This window comes from Psittacula echo (genome assembly GCF_963264785.1).
Source record: "Psittacula echo genome assembly, chromosome: 1".
Taxonomy (NCBI): Eukaryota; Metazoa; Chordata; class Aves; order Psittaciformes; family Psittacidae; genus Psittacula; species Psittacula echo.
In genome coordinates, this window is record NC_137735.1 from 48,790,830 (window position 1) to 48,818,170 (window position 27,341).

Sequence of the window (27,341 nt, forward strand, 5' to 3'; positions counted from 1 at the left end):
TTCAGCAGGCAGGGACCTGCGCAGCCTCCTGCCTGAGGGAATCAGGGGAAATTCATTGCAAATGGGTGCCCAGCCAAGGAACCCATCCCCTCCCATCAGCGGCAACCATAGCCAAACAGATAAAATACTCCAGATGAGAAGACTGGAAAAGATTCACAGAAAGTGCATGAAGTGTCAAAAAACCTGGGGAATTAAAATTCCCCCGAGAGAGCAGCCTTGATCTGGAGGTGAATCAAGGCTGGAGGAAAGCGCTTGTGAATTTATACCTGCTTGGAGCTGAGAGGGGAGCAGCTCCGCTAGTGACATCCTGTCTCAGCTAAGCTGATGCCTGGCTCTCTTCATGTGTCCTTCTCCAAGGGCTGCCGAACTGGTGCCAGGCACAGGGCCGTTCATCTCTGCTTTGTGTTGGGGTTGAAGAGTAAAAGCAGCCCACAACCTTTCGTAAAGCCAGTCTCCGAGGAGCACCACAGCCACTTTACAAAGCTGAGTGGCTGCTACACGTCTGGATGGAAGAAAAGTGGCTGGAGGGAGCCAGGCCAACTTCTCCATCTTCCATCAAGCTGCTCTTGCATTGCATCTGTTGGAGGAGTGAGTTTGCAGCACATCCAGCTCTATGCATTTCTAATTCCAACACCTGCAGCAGTAAGACCCTCCCAGGCCACAGGCCAGTGGCACTGGCCTTTCACATGCCAGTTTATCTGTTGCTAAAGGGGTTAAATAAATGCTAGACACAAGGGACAGGTGAATTACAAGAGGGATGAGGAAAGCAAAGCAACCTGGTCCTGACTTCCCCCCCTACCAGGCCTTGGAGGTGAATTGGGGATTTTCCCTTTCATTAATTTTACAAGGGGTAATTCCCAGCACGCAGCATCATCCTCATGAACAGGCCCAGATCCTGGGCTGTGTCTCACCCTTTCAATCAACAGCCAGCACAGCTGAACCACTAGACAGGAAAGCCATGCTCTATTAGTAACCAACCAAGGTAATAGGCAGCTGATACTGAATTGCCCACAGTGGAAAATACAGCTGATACACAGAAACAAGCAGCATTTTTTTTGTTTTAAAGTGAGAAGCCAAACGGATTCCAAACCCCATTTGAAAGCCCCTCCTGGTTCTCCCTTGCAAAGGAGCATTACAGGAATTGCACTTGCTCCCCAGGAGGAGCAGCAGCAGTTCATCCCTGCTGCCCACTCTGGAGAGCGGTGCTGTTCCCAGGCAAAAAGGCTCTGATGCTTTAGGTGGAACAGGGACCAGAGGACTGTCCCAAAGGCGCAGAAATCAACTCCAGTACGCTGGGTTCTTTAGGAACATGCACACACGCAGGCAGCAGTTTATTAGTCCACAGACTTAACATACAAAAAAAAAAAAAAATAATCTAAAAATCCCCCAAAATAGGGGTAGGTTCCCAGTTTTCCCTGCTTACAGATTAACGGTGCTGAGGGTCCTGAACAGGTTTCGTGCACTCCCACTGGAGTGCGGGGCAGGAGCTGGACGTGCATTCGCAGCTAAGATTCAAACCTCTCACATACAAAGGGGCTGTGTACCTTTAGCCACAAGGCAATCAGGAGTCCTCCGCTGCCTCTGAGCCACATCCAAGGTCAGAGCAGCTGCAGCAGCTTTAATGTGTGTGAGAGGGAGGCTGGCTCAGCAGATGCCAAGTACTGGCAGCACAGCCAGTCCTCCAGTTCAATGCTCCGCTCCGTGTCCACAGCCCTCTCTGCAAACTTCATCATGAGCAGGGCACGCTTCATGTCCACCCAGTTCTGAAGCACGCGGCGGAGGGCTTCCTCGTGGCTGAGGGGCTGCTCGGTGAGGTCTTTCCGGGGCCCCCAAAGCAGACACTGCAGCATCCGCTTGGCCTCAGTGATCCGCACACGCTTGATGGGATCCGCTTCCAGTAGAAGGTGTGCCAGCTGCTGAAGCCCCCGGGAATAGATGGATAGGCTGGGCAGAGCAGGGAGGTCCTCAGGGCTGTACTCCTGCTCCCTGAGGTGCACCTTCTCCTCAAAGGGGTTCGGCTGGTGCAGCAGCTCGTAGATGAGAATACCAGTCTGAAACTCATCGAACTTCTTGTACTGAGAAGCAGACACGATCTCCGGGGCCAGCCGGGCCTGACTCTTCTTCAGTTTGGAGTCTCCAGTTCCTGGCTTCTGTTTGGCTTTCAAAAAATTGCTGATGATGAGCCGGGGTAAGTGTTTGTCGTCTTTGGCTTTCACACAGCTCATGGGGGGCTTGCAGGGGACAAGCAGGAGATTCTCCAGGCACAGGTCACGATGGATGATGCCATGCTCTTTGAGATGCTCCAGGCCGTTGCAGAGCTGGAGGAGCAAGAAGCAAACACGACGTTCGTACAGCTCTGGCTTGGCTTGGTGCAACGTCACCGAGTCCCTCACAAAGTCGGCAGTGGTCTGGCTCGGCACCTCTCGGGTAATGACCACCACACAGTCGTGCTCGCTGGCAGTGCGGGAGGGATGGAGGCCATCCCCAGGCATGCCTTTCCCTGCATCTGAGGCCAGCAGCATGCTGGAGGGGACAGAGGCCACAAAATGCCCACAGTCCTGCTGAATGTTGAAGTGGACTGGCACTGCAGGGCTGCAGTACGAAGCAGCCACCTTGGACTCCTGGGTTTTACAAATCTGTGAGGAGAGACCAAAAGAAGAGCCTCATCAGTCAGTGACAGAGACAGGGCAGAGAACAGAAATTGAGAGATGGGTTCCTAAGGTGAGATTTTCTAAGGAAGACATCACTAACTAGAAGCCGGGTGCACATTGGTCCCTTTAGTCCTTAAAAGTATTTCATGGCTTGAGGATCTTTCTTGTCCTGCAACACCCCACCTGTAGCAACCAGATGTCTGGGTTACATAGCTTTGACATCATGACATCATCCAGATTCCCACCTGCAACCCAAACGGCATTCTGCAGATGGAAAAGTAAAGCCTGTGGCAGAAGATGTGCTGCCTCCTCCTCCTGCCTCAGGAGATCACGGTTAGCATTTGCCTGGATGAGGCCCCATGCCATGTGACGTGGCTGCAAGGGTGGCCCTGTTTGAAGTGAGGGAGCAAGGGGTGGACAGAGAACTCCAGCACTTTCTTCCCACCTAACCCTTCTCTGGTCCCTGGAGCCACTTTCATATCTTTTTCAACCACTCCACTTCCTTGTATCAGCAATTACTCCCAAACCCCTGATCAATGGCAAAGGGAAACCAGCAACAAGCTGTAGTTATCAGCACAGGGAAAAAACACCAGAGAGAAAGTGGAAGCTAACAACAGGCTTGGAAATAGGTGAGAGTGCAGCAAACTCAAGGAAAATAAAAGCATTTTATAATCTAGACTCTCCTAAACCCACATGACTTTTATCTTAATTTTGTTCCGTATTTTAGCTTTATGACTGCATTAAAGACTAAACAAACTCAAACCCAGGTTTATTATAGGAGGATCCATTAGCTTATGGGGCCTTCTGGCATTTCTATTATACATGGGGTTCTTTCCCCCCACCCTTTTATTTAGCGATGTATTTATATCTCACCCACAGGAATCAGCAACAGGCTGAAACTCAGCATAAAAGGTTTCAAACCCTGGAGCGTGCCACTGCCAGTCATAGCATGTGTGCAAAATCGGGCAAGAAATCAATTTTGCCTCCGAGTTAAAATAAATGCAAGAATAGAGAGGAGCGGGAGAAGTGGGCTGCTTTTGTGTTCCTCTAGCAAGGGTTTCAATCCAGGCATTTGCAGGTAATTCACTCAGCTGAGACAATACTGCAGAGATGGGGCATTTCAAATCCTTATTGTCCTCGCTTTTCTAAACAAAAATACCCTGCCATGGCTGCATGCTTATTTTGTGGAAAGACAAGCTCTGGAGAGCTAGGCAGACTGCAGATGAGGACAGTGAGGTGCAGGAAGGCGCAGAAGGTCCCCAAAGGAGGAGGCCTTCCAGCCCTCTGTGGAACAAGCCGGCTTGTTCCTCCCCACATAGCGAAGATGTGTAAGCCTTAGGAAAAGGGCAGGAACTCCTGTGAGCCTCTAGAAGAGTAACTGCAACCAAAGAAAGACAGGGCGATCTTCACCAGCCAGCCATTCTTCATGACTTTGGCTGCACCAGAGGCATCTCCCATGCAGCAAGCTCCAAGGAGGAGCCTGGGGCTGGCTTAGTCACACGTCTGTTAAGTGGAAGAAGGAAGCCAAGGCGTGGAGTGTATCTTGACTTAATTCCTCTAAAGCCAGTTCATGTAACTCTGGCTCCTTCTAACTGTTTTATACATAGCTGTGTTTGGCTGTGCATAGCCCAAACCCTGGCTCCAGCTCCTCAGCAGACTCCTTGGCTCGAGTCAAACCCTCTGCCCACTTTGAGGTCTCGAAGCCCAACTTTAACAACAGGCCTGTGATCAGTTGCATGCCAGGAAATTACACCAGAAGCCAGGAGGGGCAGTTGGGAATCACCCAGTTGTAAAGGCTCACAGTTTTCTCTACTTCAGCTACCAAAAGGAAGGGTGCACACAGGAACATTGCAGGGAGTGTACTCATGCACATGTGTAAACACAGACACAACTTCACTTCATGCTGGTGCAAAGTACGGCCCCGTTGGGCTGGTTCTGGCCTTGTTAAGGCACTCTGCAGTGTACCAAGAGTGCAGAGTAAGCCCACATCACAGGCAGGGACTCGAGTGCGGTCCCATTTATAGGCTAAATGTGCTGTTTCTGCCTTGGCAAGAATTCATGCACTACAGCCATAGAGCTGAGCCTCTGAACCCCACCTAACATGGCAGGCAAGAGCAAAGGTGGGGGGTGTGCCACAGGGAACCGTAGATTGAAAAGGACCACACAACTCTTAGGTTCCAGGGGGAAAGTTACGATGGATTTAGGTATAACACACAAAAGAAGCTGCAGCTTTCAGTGCTGGACTAGGGGTATTGGCGCAAGATCCCATCTAACTCCATTCTGGTTATTTACAGGCCCCCCCCCGTTGGGTTAACTGTACTTACTTTAGACTATGAACTGGTTTTAAAACATCCCCTTGGGGTTCATAATAGTTGAAACGATTCAGCAGAGATTCTTTCTTTTTTCCCTTTGCTTAATGCATCTCTGACAGTGCTTTTCGGGGAATTACTTTAGGTTTTGAAAACAGCCTGAAGAGTAAGCAGCAATGAGATGTCCCTAGGGTTAAGTCAGAATAGAAATTAAAGGCTCTGTATTCAAACAGGAACATGGGTCAAGAACCCAAAATCCATGGGATGTCCATGGAACAGGCTGGATAAGCTTACTTATCCAGGTTTCAAAGAGCTGAACTATTGCACCTCAAGTTTCCATTTCAAACGTGGATTTCACACAGTTACAGAAAAATATTTCAGACCTGACCTTACACAGCACGTCTAGGTCAGCCTCACATTGTTTAATTGAGATCTGCAGTGTCTTAATGCCTGTAGTTTCAAGATCATATAAGCACTCACATGGTTTCTGGGTCAAACCTTCCACTTAAAAGGCAGGCAGAGACAAAAATGCTGTCTTCTGAAAAGCCTTTCATCAGCTTGTGTCATCAGAGGCGAATGCCTCTGAGTTTACAATGTAGTATTTGCACAAAGATATTTTTAGAGAGAAACTGGTTGGGTTTCAGACCCTACTACTCTGCAGCAATATGCATCTGAATGGCATTTGTTACAACTAAAACTACTCCAAATTAACCTTTGCAAGCAGCGGGGGGAAAACGTCAGTTTTGGAAAGGGTTTTGCTTGCCAAACTTCACCTGTGAGAAAGACACGCAGAGAAAACAGGCCACTGTGTGCTGATGGTGCGTCTCAAAGGTGTACCACTGAATCTGTTTCCCACTCTTTCATTCGAATCCATACACCGGAAAGGGAGAAAAAGAAGCTCAAAAGGTTCAGTCCCAGCTCAGAGGACCCCCAAGCGGCCTTGGATCCTGCATCTCTTTGCCCCATCCTCCCAACTGGAAGATGGAGGTATACCCGGATACCTCCTGAGTTGGGGCTTACCTTCACAGCATAGGTGGTAGAAGGGTCCTTGGAGCAGGTGGCACAGTAATATATCGCATCCCCCGAGTCACAACAGGGCTTGTTGCACGCCAGCTTGAAGAGTGACCAGTTGTTCTCGCTGAAGTGCAGCTCGTTCTTCTGCTCCCGCATGAAGCAGTCCTCACACTTGGCAACCAGGCGGCGCACGGACTCAGCGTAGAGGGCCCCCAGCTTGGCGTACACCCCCTCCTTGCTGTCGATATTGCTCAGGAGGTTGTGGAGCTGGAGGCTGGAGCCCGATGACATCTGGCTGGACACACTGAGCTGCGAGGAGGAAAGGGACTGGAGGTTTCTGCTGGGAACACAGGCCCCGGTGCTCTTAGCAGAGGCTGAGCCCCAGTAGCTGTTTCCTTTGGAGCTTTTCTCCAGGGACTCAGAAGAGGAGAAGGCGCCAGGACGGCCCCCCAGGCTGGCTGGGTGGATGAAGGGAGGCTCCTCGCGGAGGCAGACATTGGTCTCGGAGTGGCTGACATTCAGCCTGGGGCTGGGAGCATCAGCTGCTCTACCTGAAGATGCCTGTCCTCCAAAAAAGCCATCTGGAGAGGACACTGTTCTGCTCACAGTCTTCTTCTGGGGCAGAGGGGGTGGGCAGCTGGCGGCAGAGGAGGGACCATCCTCAGCGGAGACAGGAAAGAAAGGGACAGGGGGAAACACTTGGCTCTCAGCTGGAGGAGGTGAGGGGTTCAGCTCAGAGGAGTGCCCTAGGAGACAGCGACACACAAGAAGATGCATGAGTGTCCCTTGTAGGCTGGAAGCACAGTTCCCCCTCCATGTCCCAGCCACCCCCACAGGCTACTTCTCCCAGGGTCCTGGCTGGGAATAAAGCAGCAAGCCAGGTTACATCTAACCCCAGCGCACGGTCCTCATCTATTCGCAACTGCAAAGCTTCACTGAAGGGGTTAGGGTTTAATCTGGTTTAATATAGCAGGTTTGCAAAGCAGTATGCAAATCTCCATCCCCCCCCCCCAAACCGCTCCCCTAGGAGCTGCATACACAGTAGTAAAATGCTAGTAGAGGGTAAATATTTAAGCTGTGATGTCATCCACAGGGAGGTAAGAACGAAGCACTCCGGATACAAGGACAATCTCTAAACAGCCTGAATGTTTCACCTGGAAGCTGCCACCCAGTGCTTCAGCGCCATAGCGTGATAAGGAGATAGTGACTCATGCTACACAGCTCTGGCCCTCCAGCCGTACCAGAGCAGCACAAGCAGAATATTGAACCTGTCTCTCTGCCTCACACTGGGTAAGAGTCACTGGGCAAGGCTCGGGATTTTGGCAATGTCCATCCTCCTGCAAAAATCTGGCCTCCCCCTCACTGCCTGTGCCCAAGCTTATTGCCGGACCTCTTTGCTCAGAGGGCAGCATGGCCCTACTACACACCACTAAACCCCAAGCAGCTTCACATGCCATCTGCACATGGACTGGGCTGGGATAGCTGGCTCATCTCAGCTAGCTATCCCAGCCAGACTGGAGACAGGTAATACAGTTGCATGTCATGGAAGAAAGGGAAAGGAAAGGAAAAAAAGGATGATTTGACATTGAAATAAATAGCAATAATTTCAGGTCATGGAGACAGAATGAATAAGGAGTGGAGGGGTCTGCAGGGGAAATTAAAAGAAGAGACATAATTATTTCAGGGAATTTTCTATGCCACTTGAATGACAGGCAGGACTCTTGATAAACTTGAGCTCTCCTAACATATTGCATGCAAGTGTAGACCTTGGAAGATGTATGATGGGATTTTGCTCCAAGCAAGCTCAGCAGATAGTGGGACCTACTGCTTTCTTTGAACCCAGCTTCCAAAGCTGCAGAGCAGTAGCAAGCCATCCTGCTGGTGAGGGTTCAGATGCCAGCAGGCACTTCCTCACTCACAGTAGCTTTCTGCTGGCAACACAGGAATGCCCTGGGGCAGTTTCACGTCAGCCTGAAACAGGCACTTGTCTCCATCACAACCCTAGTGACTCACCAGCTCTCATGCACAACCTCTTTCAAGTGCAGGGGCACAGATCCCTGAGCTCCCAGCCTGTCCTGGCATGTCACATGCAGCTCAAAGCCATACCGACTGTGCCAGAGCAGCAGACCCTGCTAGCTGCTCACCACCTGAGACCACAGACGCTGCCATGACCTGTCTTGGTCCTTCTCCACCAGAGTTTGGTAGCATGACATCCGTTTTCGTTTGTCCCCTCCACTGCTAAGACTGGCTGTACACTCCTGCTGCAGTACACCCGATCCTAAGCAGCAGTGTTGAGTCACACCCCAGGAATGAGCAGCACCAATTTCACCCTCTGCAGATGATGAGTTTCCCAAGCAAGACAGTTTTGGCACCCCATTTCTGACAACATGCTTAGAAAGAGCTCTGTGAGAAATGCTGTGAATCGGCACACGTCTCTCTTGCTCTTGTTCCTGGGTGCCAAGCTATTTGCCTCCTGTTGAGCCCCTGCTCCAGGTGTCTGCCTGCATTGTACACCCAGTTGCTCTCCAATTCCAGCTGCTCTGTGGCTGCACAGTTAACTGTGGAGCTCACAGCTCAACAGAGATGCATGCCCCAAGCTTTAGTGAAAGCCAGACATCTGCATCGTACCCTGCCAGGTCCATGGGAAAGATCCCCTCCATTAAAACCCTGTCAAAAGCCACAGGCAGGGATCGTTCAGCATGGCATCTCTTGCCACTTCCAGTCCCAGGGGCTTTGACAGAGGATATAGCCAAGAGAAATTCTTCAGCATGCGGCCCAAAAGCAACTCAACAAAAGCATCTCTGCCAGGACATGCAGCTGAATCCCTGTTTCAAGAGGCAAGATTTACTTGACAGAGTCTTACGGAACAAACGTCAGCACTGGAAACTTTGGCAACTGGTCCACATGCCTGGCCAGCAAATGCTAAACTGCTCTTACCTTTATTCACGTGGGGCTGGGCTCTGCCCCAAGCACAGGGTAACTAATAGAAACCTTTCACAACTTTCCTACCATTGCTCTGCACCTTCAGCATAGAGTCCTTCTGCCTGTCAAGGGCTTAAAAACTTCCCCCCCGCCCTTATATTTTAACATCTGACAGCACAAGCAATTAATTGGAGCTCACCTCACTCAGTGACTGCACAGCTTCTTGCTTGCATCAGCAAGAAAAATTGCATTTGGGTTATTCACTTAAAAACTCAGCTTTCCCAAGATGAGTTGAAACAGTTGCTCCTGTTAGTGGAGGCAGAGAAGTTTTCTTGTCCAATATCACTTTGGACAGCAAATTGCTTCTGTGCCCAGCAAGTAAAGATCCAACACATGTGAGTTTTTCTTTCCCTGTACAATTTCCTGGCACAGTTTTATTCTCAGGCTCCAAGTTAGCGGTGGAAAAATGGAGTTTCCAGAGCCCTGGCTCTTAATTTTATTGCTGCACATTGTTGCTCTTGGAAAGGCAGAACTTCCACTACACGAAGGTTGCTTTTGCAAAGGAAATACTTTCTGAGCTGCTGAACACGTTAGTGCATGTCTAAGTTACGCACTGATGAAAAAAGTGACTTCATAGTAAGTATTTTTTAATCTCAGTTAAACGAGTGCAGGCAGATTTTTCCCCTTCAAGAAATAACTGGCAACACAATGAGAGGGAGAGATCACTTCTCACACAAGACTCCTTCTGGCACTCCTCAAATCTACGAAGGACGTTCTATGGTAGGGCTACCTGTGACCTCGTGCAATGTATGAAGCATGAGCAGGATAACTACAACTGCTTTCAAATAGAGGTTTTATCCAGAGAAGAGGAGAGCTACAGGATGAAAAATTTTGGCACTTGCCAAATGAAAGAGGGAAAAGCCCACAATGTTGGCCTGACTCTGTCACATTCATCTTGAGTGCATTAGGAGGCAGAAGGGTAGGAGAAGTGGAAAGGTGAAGGGCTGCTGAGCGAACTAGGTGATCGGACTCTCACGATCTCTGCTTTGAGGATGCTGCCCCAGTAGTGGGCCTCGGGATGGAGGTAACTCCTTCCTCAGGTCCAGTGCTACCTCTCCCAATGGTCACTTACTGCCATCGCTGCCAGTCTGTGTGTCTGAGTCGAGGCTGTCACTGGAGCCAGCTGTGAAGCTGACGTGGACGCTTCTGAACGATGGGCTGAGGCTCTCGGCAGAGCTGTTGCTGACCCTCTCCAACTCAGCGTTATTTGAGTTCATTTTCAGAGCATGCCTAGAGAGAGTGGAAAAAGAAGAATCAGAAGACAGATCGCAAAAGATATCCTGCACGCACTTGTGCACGGAAACTCAAGCTGAGAACAGCCTTGGTCTCTGCACATCCATGCAGACACTGTGCAGCCTTGTACATCACAGCAGCTCACTCCTGTGCACTTTTCTTCTTTCTCTGGCACCCAAGGGTCACATCTCCCTGACACTGAGCAGGTTGTGGGCTTGCAGCCCCCATGCCAGCCCCCCATGCCAAACCAGCTGTGCTTGAGCAGAGAGAGCGCACTGAGCCAACAGCACCCAGCCCCAGTGTGTGACTTCTTTACCTAGCACATGTTGGGTCCTGGACCACATCCCATCTTGGCTACCATCACAGGGAAGTGGGGACCCACCAGTGTTTGCCTTCAGTAAAGTTCTCAAAAGAAGGGAGTGACATCACATCCCTCTTTTCCTTCATCCCTTTACAGAAGGGCAGATTGAGGCTGGGTGTCAGAACCCAGTTCCTTCATGGTGGAGACATAAGTGGAAGAAAGGTCCATCCCCAGCAGCTGTTGTCTCCTCAGTGCATCACAGTAACAACTAATACCCTGAAAAGAAGAAGTGCCTTTGCAGAAAACAAGTGTCTGCCCAACTCAGGACCTACCATGCAGCTTTTAATGCAAGAGCTACAGTTTTCCATGCAGCTTCTATTTAAATAATAAATAAACAAACCATAAACTGGACTCGTAACCTGCCAGGTCACAGTTCAAGTGATTGGTTGTAGGCAAGCAGAACTTTTCACTAAGATAAAGAATTTCCCCTGCATTTTCTTAATTTTAGCTTCCTTGGAAAACAACAGAAACTGTTGAAACCAGGCAGCACATCAGGGCACCAAGACTCCTCCTAGCTTGGTACAGTTCAGACTCTATCATCCAGCAGATGAAGGCTATCAGTCCATGTTTTTTCAGTAGAACTGCCAATCTGCTGATAGAATTCAACACGTTGTTGATCAAGAATGTGAAAAGGTTAGTGGCAGACTCGTAAGAAAAGAAAAAGGACTTCCATCAGCTGTCCTGCGGGAAGGTATCCGGTGTTTCCTAATCAGGAGGCTGAATGGCTGCTGAGAAAGACAAACAAAAGACGCGCAAGACCGTTTTCTTGTGGCACGCTGTTCACGTGCACGGGATCCCTCCTCTTCCACAACCCCCAAGCACGGCAGATGCCACGAGCGACTTCTATTTGAAGACTGAGAACCGTTTCGTTCCCCATCCAGACAAAGCACTTACTCTCATGTCCACACCACCACATGGAGAGCAGAGTGCATGAGAAGCCCGGAAGAAACTTCTGCCAGACTTCCTCATTTGCCTGAGCAGCCTCAGTCTAAAAATATTCAGGCGGTGATGAAAGCAAAGCTGTAAAAACCACCTCAGGTAGAACTCGGCAGAGACACTGGTCTTGCACCAGTGATGAATTTACCACTCAAGCCTCCTGGGCGTGATTTACAGAACTTTGCAATGCGCCACACAAGTGACAGTTGGAAGATAGAGACAGAGGGAAAGTGAGACAAACACACCGAGGGTTTTAGCTCTGTTATGGTTGATGCTGTTGAAAGCAACCAACTGGTCTTCAATTTTGTATACACATATAAATATCCACATATATATATAAAGATACATATTTATCCTATAACTTTCTCAGATGTTAAACTTTTAGTAATTTGGGGGTAAAAAGCGCATGGGTGAACACCTGCGCGGGTGCACTCTCTGACCTGGGGAGAGCCAAGAAAGCGATTGAACCCATAAGAAAAGAAGATTTTGCACCAGCATTGGTCTCCATTTGCACAGACGAGAGGTTTTCTAACACATTCCTCCCTTTCCCAACCGCCCGCACCCCCCCCCCCCCCCCGGAAAGTTGGTGCATTTCTGTTTCCTTCCCATCACTTAAACCCAAACGCACAGAGCTGCCTTACCATTCCCGCACTCAGAGAGAGATGGGACTTTGCTTGGCGGGGTCCAAGGTCCACCGCACACAGCCACACCTATTCCTCCAAGCAACCTGGGAGCAATGCGGCGCCTGCCAGAACCATGCTGGCTGCTGCCTCTGCTGAGCTCAGCGCCGCGGTGAAGTCGGATGCACAGAGAGCCCCGTTTCCTCTCCGCGCCGCCGTGACTTATGTAAAATGCAGTTCCTGAATAGGCACACCGAAATAGAAATTGTTTGCCGCTTAAACGACATCCTGCTCTTGTTTCAGACGTTACAGCCGGGCCAGCTAATGCCGCCTGGAAATATCGCTGCTTTACATCTCCCTCTTTTCCTATGGGCTGCCTGAAGCCCGGGCTGCAGCCTCCACAGATTGACATACCGGCCACTATCCCAAAGAATGACTGAAAACACTCGATGGGGTCAAACTCTCCCAGTTCAGTAAAATTCCACCCCAAAGCAGAACAGCTCATCACTGCGAGAGCCTGCGGGATCCTGATTTACAGCTAACACAAGCCTCCTCTTCTTTACTAGCGTTCCTTCTGCCATGCGTGACAGCAAGGGCAGAGGTGGCTATGCTCCTCTCTTGCTCTTTTTACCAGAGAAGATTGGAAATAAAGAGCATCAACCCATCTTAAACCTGAAAGAATCATTGGGATTGCCCCCACTGTAGCTTCCTAACATCCATGGGCTCCACTTCCCTCCAGAGAGATGTAGCAGTGGTTAATCTACCTCCATTTAAAAAAAATCCAATCTCAGCACCTTAAATGTAAATGGCACCTTCAAAAGTAGCAGCAGAGCCTCCTTCACGTGCCAGTGCATAAAAAACAGGTCACAGGAGTCAGCTCTCTCAACCTAGTCACCAAAAAAGACAGGATTTCCAGCTCTCCAAATTACTGTGGTGGCTTTAAATACACTTCAATTACTCAACATCCTCTATGCAACGCGCTGGCAAATTCAGGCAACTCTTCCCGTTCACTGTTCCCCAGTTTTCTCATCCTAAACAATTTCATCCAGCTGGCTTTCCACACGATTCCCACAGCCCCGCCTAAAATGAAGGAAGGTGAAAGATAGTGGTCTTCGAAAAAAAAAAAACCAAAAAACAAACAGAAAACAAAAGAAAACCCCAACCAAACAAAAACCCACCAGTGTGGGGGGCTTGTAACATTACAAAGGGACCTGGGTCATTTGCCGTGCCCCACATCGCATCTCTCACCAGGGAGTGCTTTGCCTTTCCCACAATTCATGTTCGAGTAGCCATGTGTTTAATCTCGCATTTCCTAACAGATTGGGGTTCTACCTGATGTTGCTGTGGGCCTCCAGCACTACTGACTGCACACCTTGCACTTCTCAGAGACAGAGAATGGATATGGGCACCAAAGCATGGCTCTCCTAAGTGCAGCAAACACATGTGCCTTGGGGTAACCGCCCCAGGGATCCCTCAGATTCCAGGCATGCCTTCGGCTTGAATTTCCTGCCTGAGATTTGACATGGAGACTTGGTTACCTTCCAAAAGTGCGAGGGACAGAGCGGTCTGGAGAGTGGAGAATGCTCCCCCTTGCTCCATTTCAGCAGCCACCACACATACACAGCCTATTAGCAGCAGTGGAGGATGTTGGAAAGCACCTCTCCCTTGCTCACAGACCTGGTCACAAGGAGCACCAGCTCTGCAGCCCTATCACAGGGGTTTCTGTGCCTGCTGTGCTGGCAGGAGGGATCACTCCCCCTCAGCACAGATGGCAGGACCTGAACAGATAACAGAGATGTTGAGCTTTTAAGTCATGCAACAGGGGAAGGAAGCAGAGGAGAGCAGAGAACCACTCACACGTCGCCACAAACCAAACCACGGTCCGGGAGAGGTCTGGTGACAATGTGAACAGGACACCCCTTCCCCAAATAAATGCAGACTGAAAGAAAGCCAGACTGCATTACAGCATCAAATACAACACATGGCTGGACATAATTATTACACAAGAGGAAGCACCGTTGTACCATATGCTTGTCTATCACGAAATGTGAATAATTACATCTTCCTCCTCCCTCCGCTGCTGTTTTTTCCAGCATCTTCTCCCAGATGCACAGGGCAGTTAAAAACCTGCATACAGCAGCTTACAACAATTGAGGCTTGGATTTGCACTTATCCTTATGCTACCAGCTGGCAAATGTTTAGAAACCAAAATCGAGGTGAGCGAAAGGCAGGATTTTGAAACTCTCCTGGCTCTGTCCAGGGAACTGTGCGGCTCCTCCCTGTACCAAAAAGGTTTTATGTAGTGCAGGTCAAATTGAAACAAGGGTTTTCAGTCTGGAGGTGCAACAGAAAATTCAGGTAAGGTGCAGAATTAAGACAGTAGATGGGTCAAAAATTAAATCACTGCATGCTCCAATGTGGTAAAGAGGACAAACCACCTCATTTCCAGCTCCGCTTTTTTAAGTGGTAAGAATAGGAGCCACACAGAAAAGCAAATGACATTCATTTAAAAGAAACAAACTCTCCCAAAAGATGGACTGATAAATCACAACCATTAAAAAGATATCCACTGGCAGAAGCAGCATGAGAAATGCCCAATTAGTTTTGGACAAAAAAAAAAGCAACACAGGAGGAATCCAAAAGGTATATTCCCTCCCTGTCCTGGAGTGTGATTCTCTCTCCTGCTTGAGCCATATCCTCCCTTCTTTATTTTCTTTATTTACTTATTTATGTATTTAAATAGACTCCACTCAATTTCTTATTTATTATTATTATTTATTATTTTTAAAGTAAAAAATCTGGCTTGTCCTAGACAAGACAAGTCCCTGCTGTCATCCACTGTCATGGACAGGACGGTCAGAACTTGGGACATGGATGACTTCCGATTGCGTCTGTAATTGAGACAGCAGCTCCATGTGGCCAGTCTGCTTTAGTTAGAGGTTAAACCCTGACACTGAGCTCCAAAAGAGAAACGGCTGCCTCGGGAATGGTAAGGAACAGGGAATATTCCATCTCAGGTGCTCTGTCACAAACCGATTCCTGGCAAAGAACACATCACAGTCCCACCAGCCAGCACCACCTCCCCAGCAAGGAACAAACCTGCTTCTTTTCCTGGTGATCCAACTCCCAACTTGGTTGTTTTTTTGCAATGCTCTCGTTGTGATCCCTCTGGCGAAAAGCGGCAGTGGCAGCAGCAGCACCGTAACATGCAGTCTTGGCACAGCTCACGCTCATTTGTGTTGTGCTTTCAGCGACGGCAGGTGTCGGGATGTGCCGTGCTGTACACCTTTGTTACCCCAAGCAAGCACATTCAGCATATTTCAGAAGCTATTTGTGGCGCTGCCTTTGGAAGCTGGCATTAATTATGATAAAACCAGCTCAAGAGCCAACAGCGTGAGATGCAAAACAGCATCGCTGTTTCCTTCCTTTGAGGCGCATGAAATATATTACCATCAAGGCTTTGCAGGCTAGAAGGAACCGTGAAGATCATTTAGCCTGACCCTCTGAATAAGAGAGACATAAATTTCAGCAAAGATTCATTCCTCGTGCCAAGAAACTGAAGGCCACGCTAGAGCATTTCACAACGAAGAATCTTTAAATCATCATTGCACATACAATTCCTGGGGATCCCAGTTCCCCTGGTGAGCCCTTTCCTTAGCCAACTATCTTCCTAGCTTTTGGAATAAGACCAGCCACCATCTTCCCCTTCCAGTCTCTTGTAATGAAGCTCACTTTCCATTCCATTTCAGACCACACAAACCTTAAATATCTATAGTCTTTCAAACAAGCAGGAAAAAAAGGATTGTATGAAGAAACAGCTGCAAGAGGTACAGAGTAGCTTTACATAGGATGAAACAGGCACAAATTCATCACTTTCATTTTTTGTGCCAATTTTCAAAATCCCTAAAATCATTCCTTCCACCATCCTAAGAGAAGCTCACTGCAAAGCCAGAGTTCCCTCAGTGCCTGGCAGGAATCTACCCTCTTAAAACTTTATTCCTTTTAATTGTTAGAGCCAAGGTGAACAAAACAAAATATACAGACTTGCTTTTTCCTTCTCTGCTTTAAAACTAGCTTGAACACACATGCACCTTCTCTTTAAAATAAGCAATTAAGTTTAATTAGGAAAGTCAATCAGGCAGGCTTCATTTTCCAGCATGCAAACAAATACTTTGCTGCGCCTTGAGATCTAGAAGAAAAAGGATGGTTACATGACTTCCCTGCAGCTGACATGAACCCTGATTTGCTAAGTCCCAAGCCCCAAGACTGTGTCACAACCAGGTCTACACTGGCTTCATCTCCATCCATACCTAAAAGGAGCCTTTCCAGCTGTGCTGAGGTGCTCTGTCTGTGTCAAGGACTACGTAAGCGTAACATAAGTATTGGTAGTTCTTCCATTACAGGCAAGGACATATCCACAGACTGCCCCGGCCTAGGAGAGTATGGATATATCTCAGAGTTATCTTTGTGTATAAGATCTCCTCCCTTCTTAAGGCATTTGGCTGCAGCCCAGGAGGGCGAGAGGAGATGCTCCCCCAGCACCATGTCAGAGCCATGTCATGACCCGAAGCTGCAAGCAATGACTGCCCAGGGTAACGCAATCCTGCTATGGTGATTTTAAGCAGTTGTGCATGTAGCCATCCCTCCCACCATCACATGCAGGTAACAACACCCTGGTTCCTGCATCAACATGCTCAAAGAAGCCACGCTCGAGATGAAAACAAGAGCACCCTCAAAGCAAACAAACAAAGCAATCAGCTGGCTTTTCACGTCTTGTGAAACCTGCCATCTGATGAAACTGCTGCTCGGGCTGGCGGTGCAGGGGGTTGGTAGCCGGAGGGAGGGCTGTGCTCTTTAAGTAAGGTGCCCCACGGCTCAGCTGCAGCTATCAAGGTGTTTAGGAGGCAAATACATGCAGCACAACACATGGCCTACAGCCACAGGGGGTAACAATGCCATCACCTACCTGAACCACTTGGCAGGGTTTATGCCAGGGATCCTGATCGTGACCATCAATACCACTTGTTCCCTGACCTTAGCGTCCCTGCCTATTTTCACACAGGCTTTCTAGCACACAGATGCTTTCAGCATGACTCAGAAGCAGCATTACAGTTGGCAAAGCCAGATCACACCAGGAGCGTGAAACAGCCCCTCCAAAGAGAAGAAAACGTTCCACACCCCTCAGGACAGACTGTTGTAACTCCTTATGGAAGGCAACAGCAGGGCATGCTCCTGCTTTGGAGCACAGCTGGTCCAAGTCACCCAGCCAAGGGGACACCCTGACACATCAAGGAGCCCCTTGCCTCCATTCCCAGCCCTCATGAAAGCAGAAAGGAGACTCCAAGCTCTGCCAGGGAAGCATCTTTGCCCTCAGCCCAGAGAGGGCTTTCTTTCCTCTGTGAGTGGAAGGAGGTCCCAGCACTGCAAGTGGAAGATGTTGCAGGGAAACATATTGCTGAGTTTGAGTGCCACCACCCTTCTGGCCTACCCAGTGACCTCTGCTCCATAGAGGAAGGAATTAAGTTCCAGAGGACTTTCTCCAGGCAGCTAGGCATTTCCTAAATGACTACGCCTCAATAGCATCATCTCGTCTCTGCTAGGTCTTTGAAATGCTACATGTGATGAATGCAACCCCAAGCCACAGGCTGATAAGAGACAACAAGTGGCAGCAGCCATGGAGGAAAGATCACAGGATCAAAGCTAAGCACATCTTACTGTTCTCTTTGCTTTTAAAGGCAATAAAGCTCACTGTGTGCTCAGTTGCTTGTGGACTTTTTCCTTCCTCTCACTCTAGCAGACATGCAGCAGCACAGCAGGAAGCCCAGCATTAAGAACTAAAACCTCTCATTCACCTTTTCCCTTTCCTTGAGGAACCTAATTTGTTCACCACTTGGTCAACTGAAAACACTAGTTCCTTGGGCTAGCTAATCTCTAAAACACTGACAATTCAGTATGAGAACAGACATAGGATAGGCCAACTCAACCACAGCTTCAACCTGGAAGTCACAGAGGCCTATGCATAAGCTTGACCATGGACTCCAAGAGCAAGTGCTGGGTGCACTCGTGACTCATTGACATGGGTGCTCTTCTCCGAGCATCCATCCCTTCTTCTGTGAACTTTTACATCAAGGAGCTGAAGTCAAATCTGTTGTGCAATGCACAGTCAGGTAATGAAACTGAAAACACGCAATAAAGCAAATACAGGACACCACAGAATGTGAGACTTATCCTTCCCCGGTATGCACAGACAACCTAGTCCATTAGTTGCATGGAAAGGAAATAAATTTTTCTTTGCCGATTTCCTTTTCATTTTTTCCCCTTTTTTTTGGTGACACACACAGCTGCAGACACTGAATGCACACAAAGTATCGGAAGCCTGGGTTTTCAGTTGCTTCACAGAGCTACTTCCTTCCCAGATGGACAGCTCTCCCTCATTCACGTTTGTTTTCTAGGGCCTGCGGTAGCCCTGCGTGCAAACCTGACTTCAGGAGAGCTGGGAGGGGGAGGCTGCCTCAAGCCAAGCAGCTCCCGCACACCGTGAGCGCATGTTGGGCAAGCTCCAGTTACCTGCTTGCAGGCAAGGAGCCCTCCCTGGGAAATTGCATCTTCAAGAGTTAACCTTGAAAGCCGAAAGACATTAGAGCCAAACTGAAAACGAGGATTTCAGAGCTATTAGCACCAAGAGAAGTTGCCCTGTTCTACCTACAGTAGCTGCTCACAACCCCAGATTTTCTATCCTATTCAACGAGAAGGAATTGTGCTGAGACAGAATGAAGCTGACCTGGGAAACACCAGCCATCCTGAGTGCAGACCTTGTTCTCATTTTAATATTGGGACCCCAGGCTACACCTTGCAGCCCTGAAGGGCTTTTGCAAATACACACAGCATTCAAACTGGGACTTGCAAAGATCTGACAGCTTTTTGGAGTAAAAAGGTAAATAGTTTTTCAGCCGTGCAGTCACCTCCCACCCTCCTGAAAGCCCACCTTTGAACAGAAGACAAAAAAGAATGGGAAGCATCTCCTGGAAAATGAATCCTTGCAGCAAACATCCCTATTACAAGTGGTTAATAGACCAGCACGCGCACACTCACAAGGCTGTACCTGGACTGCTTTTTTGGCGGCGGCGGCGGCGGTGCAAACTCCACTCCATTACTCTTGTCCTTAGGGAAATCAAAGGAGAAAGATGATGATTTGCTGATCCCAGCCTGGTTCTCCAGCATCGGGTTGTCATCCACAAGGTCAGCCCCAGCTCTTCCATTCTCAGCTCCTACTGCCCACGGGTGGGTTGAGAGCTCCTGCTCTTCCTCCTCCCGCTCCTCCTCCTCCTCTATCCGGCACTGCTTGGTCCATGTTGGAGTAAAGTATTTCTGCCTCCTGTCATAGGATGAGCCTGCCAGGGCTCTGCTGGACTCCTCCACAGAGACCCCATTGACATGAGTGCACAGAGAAGGGGACGCCCCAAAGGTGCCTGTATCCGTATGGCTCCTTGGCAGCAGCTGAACACCAGCTCCATCATGGCTGTTGTCATCACCAAGCCTTGCCACATGGGAGCTTACCGGGGGCACACGGTTCCCCTCGCTGCCCGGCTGGCCATTTCGGGACATCTTTGGGGGAATGGCTGGGCTCTCAGTAACTGAGGCCTTGGCAGGAGCTGCCAGATGAAATCTGGTGCTGTTTTCACTTCCAGATGCTTGAAAAATCTCTCCGTGCTCAATGACAGGTGATGAAGTCCCAAAATCAGGGTGGGAAGTAGGGCTGATACATGGCCACTGAACTCCCACTGCTGAGTCAGGGCTGCTGAGGAATATTGTCTTGTGATCATCCTCAGTGTGTGCCGTCATTATAGTTATCTTGGCTGCCACCTGGCCAGTTGAGTCCTGGTATTCCTTCTCACCACCTAAAACCCAGCTGCCATCCCTCCATATCCCATCAGCTTGCTCCTTGCCAGTGCTGCGGGCCAGCTTCTCTGCTTTTGCCTGTCCTCCACTAGTCTTCAGCTGCACCTTCTTCCTCTTGGTGCTCTCAGCATAGATGGGATCACTGCGGGCTGGCTCAGCAAGACAAGGACGCTGCGGCTCCACCAGAGCCTGCTGAGGGGTGCTTGAACCCTCAGGCCGGGGGCCTTCAGTGACAGAGGGCTCTCCAGGGAGAGGTGAGTCGTTATCCTCTGGGGACAAAGCAAAGGCAGCTGCATTGCTGCTCCCTGTGCTCTCAGGGAGGGCAGCAGGCTCGGCATGGAAAGCCAGCTTTTTCCTCTCTGAACACAGGGCAAAGGGGAGATGATCACCCTGGGTTTTCGTGATGCAGAAGGCCACATTCACAGCTCTGCACTCCTCGTCAGTGAACTTGACCGCCCTGCCACTTGGCCTGGGAATCTCGGGAGCATCCCGCTGCCTCCATCCGCATGGAGCGGAGCCCTCCTTCCCGCACCGGGTGCCCTTCCCCTCCACGCAGCGCGGCTCCCACGAGACAGGGTGCTCTCCGTGGCACTCCGTGATTGAGCAGTACTCGCCCCCCTCGCTTTCAAAGCTGGAGGAGAGGTGACCACAGTCACCCTCCAAGGGGAGTGCTGCTCCTTCTCTGGCTTGGGAAGAAGGGTTTCTGTTGGGGTTTGCAGTGCTTCTGTCCCTCAAGACAGACAGACTAGGGCACGGGGCACGATGCGGCACGGCAAACTTCTCTTTGGCTCTGTCTTCCTGCTTGCCCACCTCACCCACAAGCACCAGGCTGTGGATGGAGACATTTCTCTCCACGTGACTCTCCAAGCTGCGCAAGCCCACCATGGAGTAGCTAGGAGGACGGCAAGACAAGCAGTCGCTGGGTGGGTTGTGAAGGAAGGGCTTTCTCACACCTCCGCTGCCAAAACTGTCAAGGCAGATCCGCTGCGCATCTCCTGATTTCAGAAGGAGCTGTTTGCCAGAAACCATGCCCCAGCTGACCTGCACGGGCCAAAGAGACAAGTGCGCTGTCAGGATGTGCATAGGCAAAATGGAAGAGAAATTAATATAATAATAATAATAACAATAAAAACAGCTCAGCTCTGCAAAAAAGTCCTCTGGCATTCATCATCTGTTTTGCTCTGTGCCCACCAACAACTACTGACAACCTTTTCCACTTAACCTACACTTGTCCTATTTCCTGGAGCATCTGCAATCGTTGTATTACCATCAATGGCAATGCACTGAAATAAGGCACTCTCCTTTCTCTTTCAATGGGTTCCGTGCCAGAAACGTGTCCAACCTGTCATCCTGTCTGTGAATCACCGTGCAATTAGGGGAAAAAAAAAATCAGAGGGAAGGAATATTTGCACCTCTCTCTGCTTATTTTCATTTCATTTCACACTGCTGCTCTGGAGTTCCACTCCGGAGCACAGACACAGGCTATCACAGGTTATCCTGGGATAGCAACTTGGCTATGCTCAGCACCAAGGACTGGGAAGCAGGTGGGGAAATATATCCAAAATCTCTTCATTTCATAGAATTATAGAATGAGTTGGGTTGGAAGGGACCTTAAAGATCATCAAGTTCCAAGCCCCTTGACACAGGCAGGGACACCTTCCACTAGACCAAGTTGCTCCGAGCCCCCTCCAACCTTGCCTTGAACACTGCCAGGGATGGGGCATCCACAACTTCTCTGGGCAACCTGTGCCAGTGCCTCACCACCCTCATAAGTAAAGAAACTCTTCATTATATCTAATCTAAATCTACCCTCTTTGAGCTTGAAGCCATCACCCCTTGAACTATCACTACATTCCCTTGTACAAAGTCCTTCTCCAGATTTCTTGTAGCCCCCTTGAGGTACTGAAATTAATTATTATATGTATTAATTATTGAAATTGAGGTACTGAAAGGCCACCAAAAAAAAGTTTGAGGGAGATCTATCCTGCTTGCCAAGGGAGGAGTTGGGTGAGGCAGAGTGCCTGATTCGTGCCTGCAAAACAATCCCCCCATACCAGGGTGGCAGAGCCTTCTCCCACAGCACAACACTTAGCCTGGGGACAACTCCGCACACACAGATCGAACCTCACCAGTGATGGCAGCCTGTGCTCATGTGCCCCGTACCCCCAGAAGGAAAGCAAGGTTGACCAGTGGGAGGCTAAGAAGAGAGCTGTGAGCTCTGACACTCCTCTAGGGCAAGGGTGGGAGACAGAGCATACCTACACGGCGGGCAGGGTGGCACAGCCCACGTTTCAGCGGGCAGTGCTGTTATCAGCTGGTCAGGGATATGAACTACTTATCTGGATTGCAACTCAAAGCACTGGGGTTGGCAGCAGTGCTATACCCAGAGGGCATTACTGCTTTGGCAGAGCTTAGGACCCCAGAGAGCTGGGCTAGGAAGGTAGGGCACTTTCTTCCTCATCCATGAGGACCATAGAACCAGTTCGCACTGTCTGCAATCTGACAGGGCTTGTTTCCAGTACATCTCCCCAGGAAAATAACTTTAACCTACATCCTCATTTACAATCCGGAAGTACCTAAACAAACAACACATATTTAAGCTCCTTTGCACATGCTTCGTGAGCAACAGCTCATTCAGCTTCAGCCAAAGGTACTTTGACAAGCCAATATATGTCTTAAAGACCTGAGTCAAGACCAGAATTAAAAACAAAGGGAAGGAAATGGTTTAAACAGATATTCCTGGCACTCCTGAGGGGAGGTAACTACAGGGAAGTCATGTTTGACTGGATTAATCATTACCTGTGACAGATCTGCATTCATATTCACATCCGCCCACGAGTCAGAAACATCTGAGTTTATCATAGTTGGCTTCACGGCAATTGTTGGCTTTGAGAAGGGAGAAGTGTTTACACCTTCGTCTTCCAATGCAGGGCTCTCAGGCTTGGTCCTACCTCCATTCGGGAGCACGGCACAAGCTCCTACGTCTGGGGGTGTTTGCGGCCAATGGGAACTCTTTGGGTTGAAGCAGTTTTTGCAGGAGCCAGGCTTCCAAACGTGTTCCACAAAGTCACTGCACGCAGACATCTTCAAATCCTCGTGGGTCAGACCGAGAGCCCTCTGCGTCTTCTGCACTGTCCTCCGCCGCTCATCTTGCGTTTGCTCCCCAGAGCCGCTCTTAAGGATCACCTAGTTATCTGGAAAAGTACAACACTGTCCGATTAGTTTGGTTATGCCCCAAAATGGGAAGATTTTTAGTAAGACAGGTGATAATTACACTAACTCTGCCTTACACAAAGGCTTACTGTTTACAAGGCTTTTTTCACAACTTAGCGAAAGCCCACACAATCACTTAAAAAGCCTCGACTTCTAAGCATAGCTCTGTAATAGAGAAGACATCAAGCAGGCAGCATTCCTATGTGATTTAATTCCCTGTTTAATGAGCATGCATAACCAGCCTCGTGCAAGGTTTAGATCAAGGGTAAAGGAAAGAGGTCTTGGAAATAGCTGTTCACAGCCCCACAAAGCAAAGCCAGGCAGGAAAAATTCCTGCCTCCAAAGTGACATCCTCCCTCTGGAAAATAAAAAGACTGGAGATACAAGGACCAGAATCAGCGACTGTGTAACCAAGGGGACAGGCAACAACCTTCCTTCACCCAGAAGCACCACTGTGATTACTGCTGCGAGACACAAAGGCTTCTCTCCCACCCAGTGCAACGGAGAAAGGCAATCAGCAAGGCTGGGGCTGGCACTGATTTGAGCAAGTGCCTGGCAGAAAGCTCTTATCTGGTTTGCCAGGAGCCACGAATAACAGTGTTAGCTCGCTGAAACGATTCATTGTCTGCAAGAGGAGAAACGTTTTGCTCTTGGATTACTTACAGAGGAGGATCCCTTCCCATCTTCCTTCCCCAGGAGGAAATGCCCCAGGAACAAGACATTCCTGCATTCCTGTGCACCCCCTCCCCACATGGCCAGGTCTGATTGCACTCTGCCAGTAGCTACCTGAAGCTAACAACTTTGGAGATACTTCAGACGAGGACTCCCACAAAGCTCCGTGGATTAGGGAAGATAAGAAAATGCAACTAGATGAGGTAAATTGCAGCAGCTGCTATAGGTGTCCAGGCACACAATTTCCCTACCCGGCTCCAGAGCTCTTCTCCATCTAACCAACTTCAGGTCATCATCTCCCAGCCAGCTGACCCCCATGCAAACAGAGACTCCTTCCCCGAGGGTCTCCAAGCAAACAGGCACTTTTACACGCCAATCCTGATGGCACGAGAGCAAAATTTACCAGCCTGCTCCTTCAGCACTTCCTCCCTGCAGGTATACTGCAACACCACCATAGCCACAGACACCTTTGCACCTCTAAACCAACCTGCACTTAAATAAAGCCTCTGGCCTCTGGGCTCGGAGATGCCCTGGCCAGCCTCTCCGACAGCCACCTTATTGCATGGCGAAAAGAAAGAACACTTGTGAGTATTCTGTCTTGGTGGGATAGCCACGGCCCCACAAGCATCACCTGAATTCAGACGCCACCTTTGGGAAGAGAGGCTTTGATCTACTACCGCATTAGTACCTGCAGAGTAGTTCTGTCTGGCAGGCTGATAAATTGGAATCCGTTTCATGAAAGAGCAGAAGAAAGAGGGATATCAATGAGATTCACAAATCAGATTGGCGCATGCCCCTTTCTTTTTAGGGAAGAGGCTGTTTCAGACAGGTTTTTCCACGGACTTCAGAGTCCAAATGAACCAAAGGGCAGCAAATCACTCTTGGACATACCCTAACACCTTCAACGACATTATTCACTGGGAAAATACCTTTAAAAAAAATACTCTATTCTTTGTTTCCTCTCAGATCTATCAGGCAGTGTCCGGCATCCCCCAAAGCTGAACAAGTGTCCTGAGAAGAGCCAGCCCAGAAAAAAGAAAAATCAAAGGGAGGAAAGGAGGGACCCGAGCCAGAAAAAACTCTTCACTTCTGGTTTAATAATAGGCGCTGCCAACTGCCTTTTAAAGACCGGGATTTCCCTTTCTGCAGCTAAGCCAACCGCTGTCTCTCGCTGCCCAGACGCCGGGGCAGGCGGCGCGGTGTTCTCACACCGGCGGGGAAGCCAGCACGCCGTCGTTCGGGAACACCGGCTCGGCCCCCCGGCCAGCGCCGAAAGCCAGGAGCTGGGTCTGAGGCACCCCCGTGCCTCCGGGGCACCGGCGAGGGCCCCATACAAAGGCTACCTGCTGCCTAAGGTAGAGATGCTGGCTGCGGCACAAGGATGCTTCGGCGAGAAAAAACCCAAACCCCCAGCCCAAACGCTCAGCCCAAGCAGCTCTGGCTGCCGGCCGGTCCCAGGCGTCCACCGGGACTGGGAAAAGTTTACCGGGCAGGGCCCACCGGGGCTCCCAGCTCGGCTTCACCCTCCCCCGCCGCCTGCCGCCCTCCGCCCGCACACTCGGTGGGCACCGGTACGGCCCCGCCGCCTCGGACCCCCGGCAGCCCCGCCCCAGCCCCGAGCGGCGGTGGCGGAGTCCCTCCCAACCCGGCTTTGTCCCGGGAGGCGGTGGCCCGGTGCCCACCCCGGCGCGGCGCTGCCCTGCTCCCCGCTCACCAGCCTCCCGCGGCGGCGGCGGAGCTCGCCTCGGCTCCTCTCCACGCTGCGCCCGGCCACGGCCGCCGCCGCCACCGGGCGAGTAGCAAGCGGGGCCCCGCGTGGGTAGGGGGCAGCGGCCGCTCCGCCCCGTCCCGCCTCCGTCCCGCCCCCTCGGGGCACGGAGTGGGCCCGGCCCGGGCGGGCGGCACCGCTCTCAGCACACGCGTCTCCCCCAGGCACAAAGCGCGCCCGCCCCACCCCGCCGGAAGGGGCACCAGCGGACAGCGCTCACCCGGGGGCATCCCCCGAGGGTACCAACCCCATTGGGGGGTGCGGGCACCCACATACCCCAGTAGCCTCGCACGGACCCCATGGGGTTCCACGCCCCTTGCAGGGGCACAGCCAGCGGGCGCACATCGCCCTTCCCCAGCACTCCACACCACGCTTGTTCTGGACCCAGCTGGAAGATACTGGGAACTAAAGCATTCACTCATCCTGTACGAGCGTGCCAGGTGAAGTTCAGCCCGAGGGGATGCTAGGGAAAGAAGAGAAGTTTGCGGGGATGGAAAGCGGGATTTGACCCTCACCGTGGGAAAAATGCAGACAGCATCTCGGGAAAATCCTAAAATCTCGTTGGCCTGCGGGGCTGGGAATCGTGAAAAGGGAGGGGATGAGATTTTGCTCTCTGTAGTGGCTGAGTTGTGCCTGGGAGTAGGCGAGAAAGGGAGTGGTCTTTCTCACTCTAGTGCTTCCTCTGTGGTATCTGGTTTTGAGCACCTAAATTCTCCAAAACCAGGGGGAAAAACCCAGGTATCTCCCTGCCCTAGTCAGGGCATTATCTCCACTCCTTACTTAAGCTCTCTCTCCGTTACCTCAACAAAGCATTCCTGGTCTCATACATTTCCTGGGAAAATAGTGGATTAAAAGGCAAATAGGCTTGCTTCATGGGAAACCCAAGCTCCATATAGAAAAACAGAAGCTGGCGATATGCACAGCACTTATCATAGAAAAAATTTCCTTCTCAGGAACCAATCATCCCAGTAATTTCTTCTCCTTTGGGAATTTTGGCAGTGCTGCAGCTCACAAACCTTTTTGCTTGCAAACATCCCCGCTGGCTGCTCTTTCGCAGTCACGGCTCTCTGCCTGTGCTCTCCCTTCATTTCTTGATCAGCTATTAAATAGTCCAAAGGCACCACAGTAAGCAGAAACACAGGAAAATACGGGAACTTCTCCACTTAACTTGCCACACTGCCATGAAGACATCTGCTTAACACACCTTTCACTTCTTCTTTCAAGCAAACCACTCGCAATCAATTTGCTGCATCTTTTTGCATGAAGGATCCCAGTGCCCAGTCTAATGAGTAAGCTTTGAGAAGCACCTTCATCAGGAGAGAAACCTCTCTTGTCGCACAGAGCCACATCTCATGGGTGAGAGGGGAAAATGAGTGTCTCAAACGTCCAACATTTTCCTCATTTTAAAAGGTTTGGATGAAAGAACCCAGCTGAGGCTGGCTGAGGTCTGCAGGGCTGGCTAATTTTAGTCAACTTGCCCAGATTGGAGCAGCCTGAATTTCATACCTGGAACTTCAAAAAGAGCCTCTGTTCTTTTCAATAAGAGCACTAGAATTTTCTAACAGCTAAGGTGCCACAAGGTTCTCAGCATTCTCTTAGGGAAGAGTTAGGGACAGCTTAGGGAAAGAAAACCAGGTTTAAGATTCATCCTCTGTTCACACTGGAACAGCACTGGACCTGCTG

General features: G+C 50.1%; 1 protein-coding gene across 1 annotated transcript; it reads right to left on the minus strand.

The window, feature by feature from the left end:
* Positions 1-1,598: 1,598 nt before the first annotated feature.
* Positions 1,599-23,140, minus strand: PRAG1 (PEAK1 related, kinase-activating pseudokinase 1; the record flags this gene model as incomplete). Its single annotated transcript, XM_080638961.1, has 5 exons — positions 22,805-23,140; positions 19,209-21,046; positions 10,029-10,186; positions 5,981-6,720; positions 1,599-2,636 (listed from the first exon to the last, which is right to left on the minus strand). The coding sequence occupies exons 1-5, from the start codon at positions 23,087-23,089 to the stop codon at positions 1,599-1,601; spliced, it is 4,059 nt and encodes a 1,352-aa protein (XP_080495087.1). The 5' UTR covers positions 23,090-23,140.
* Positions 23,141-27,341: the final 4,201 nt, after the last annotated feature.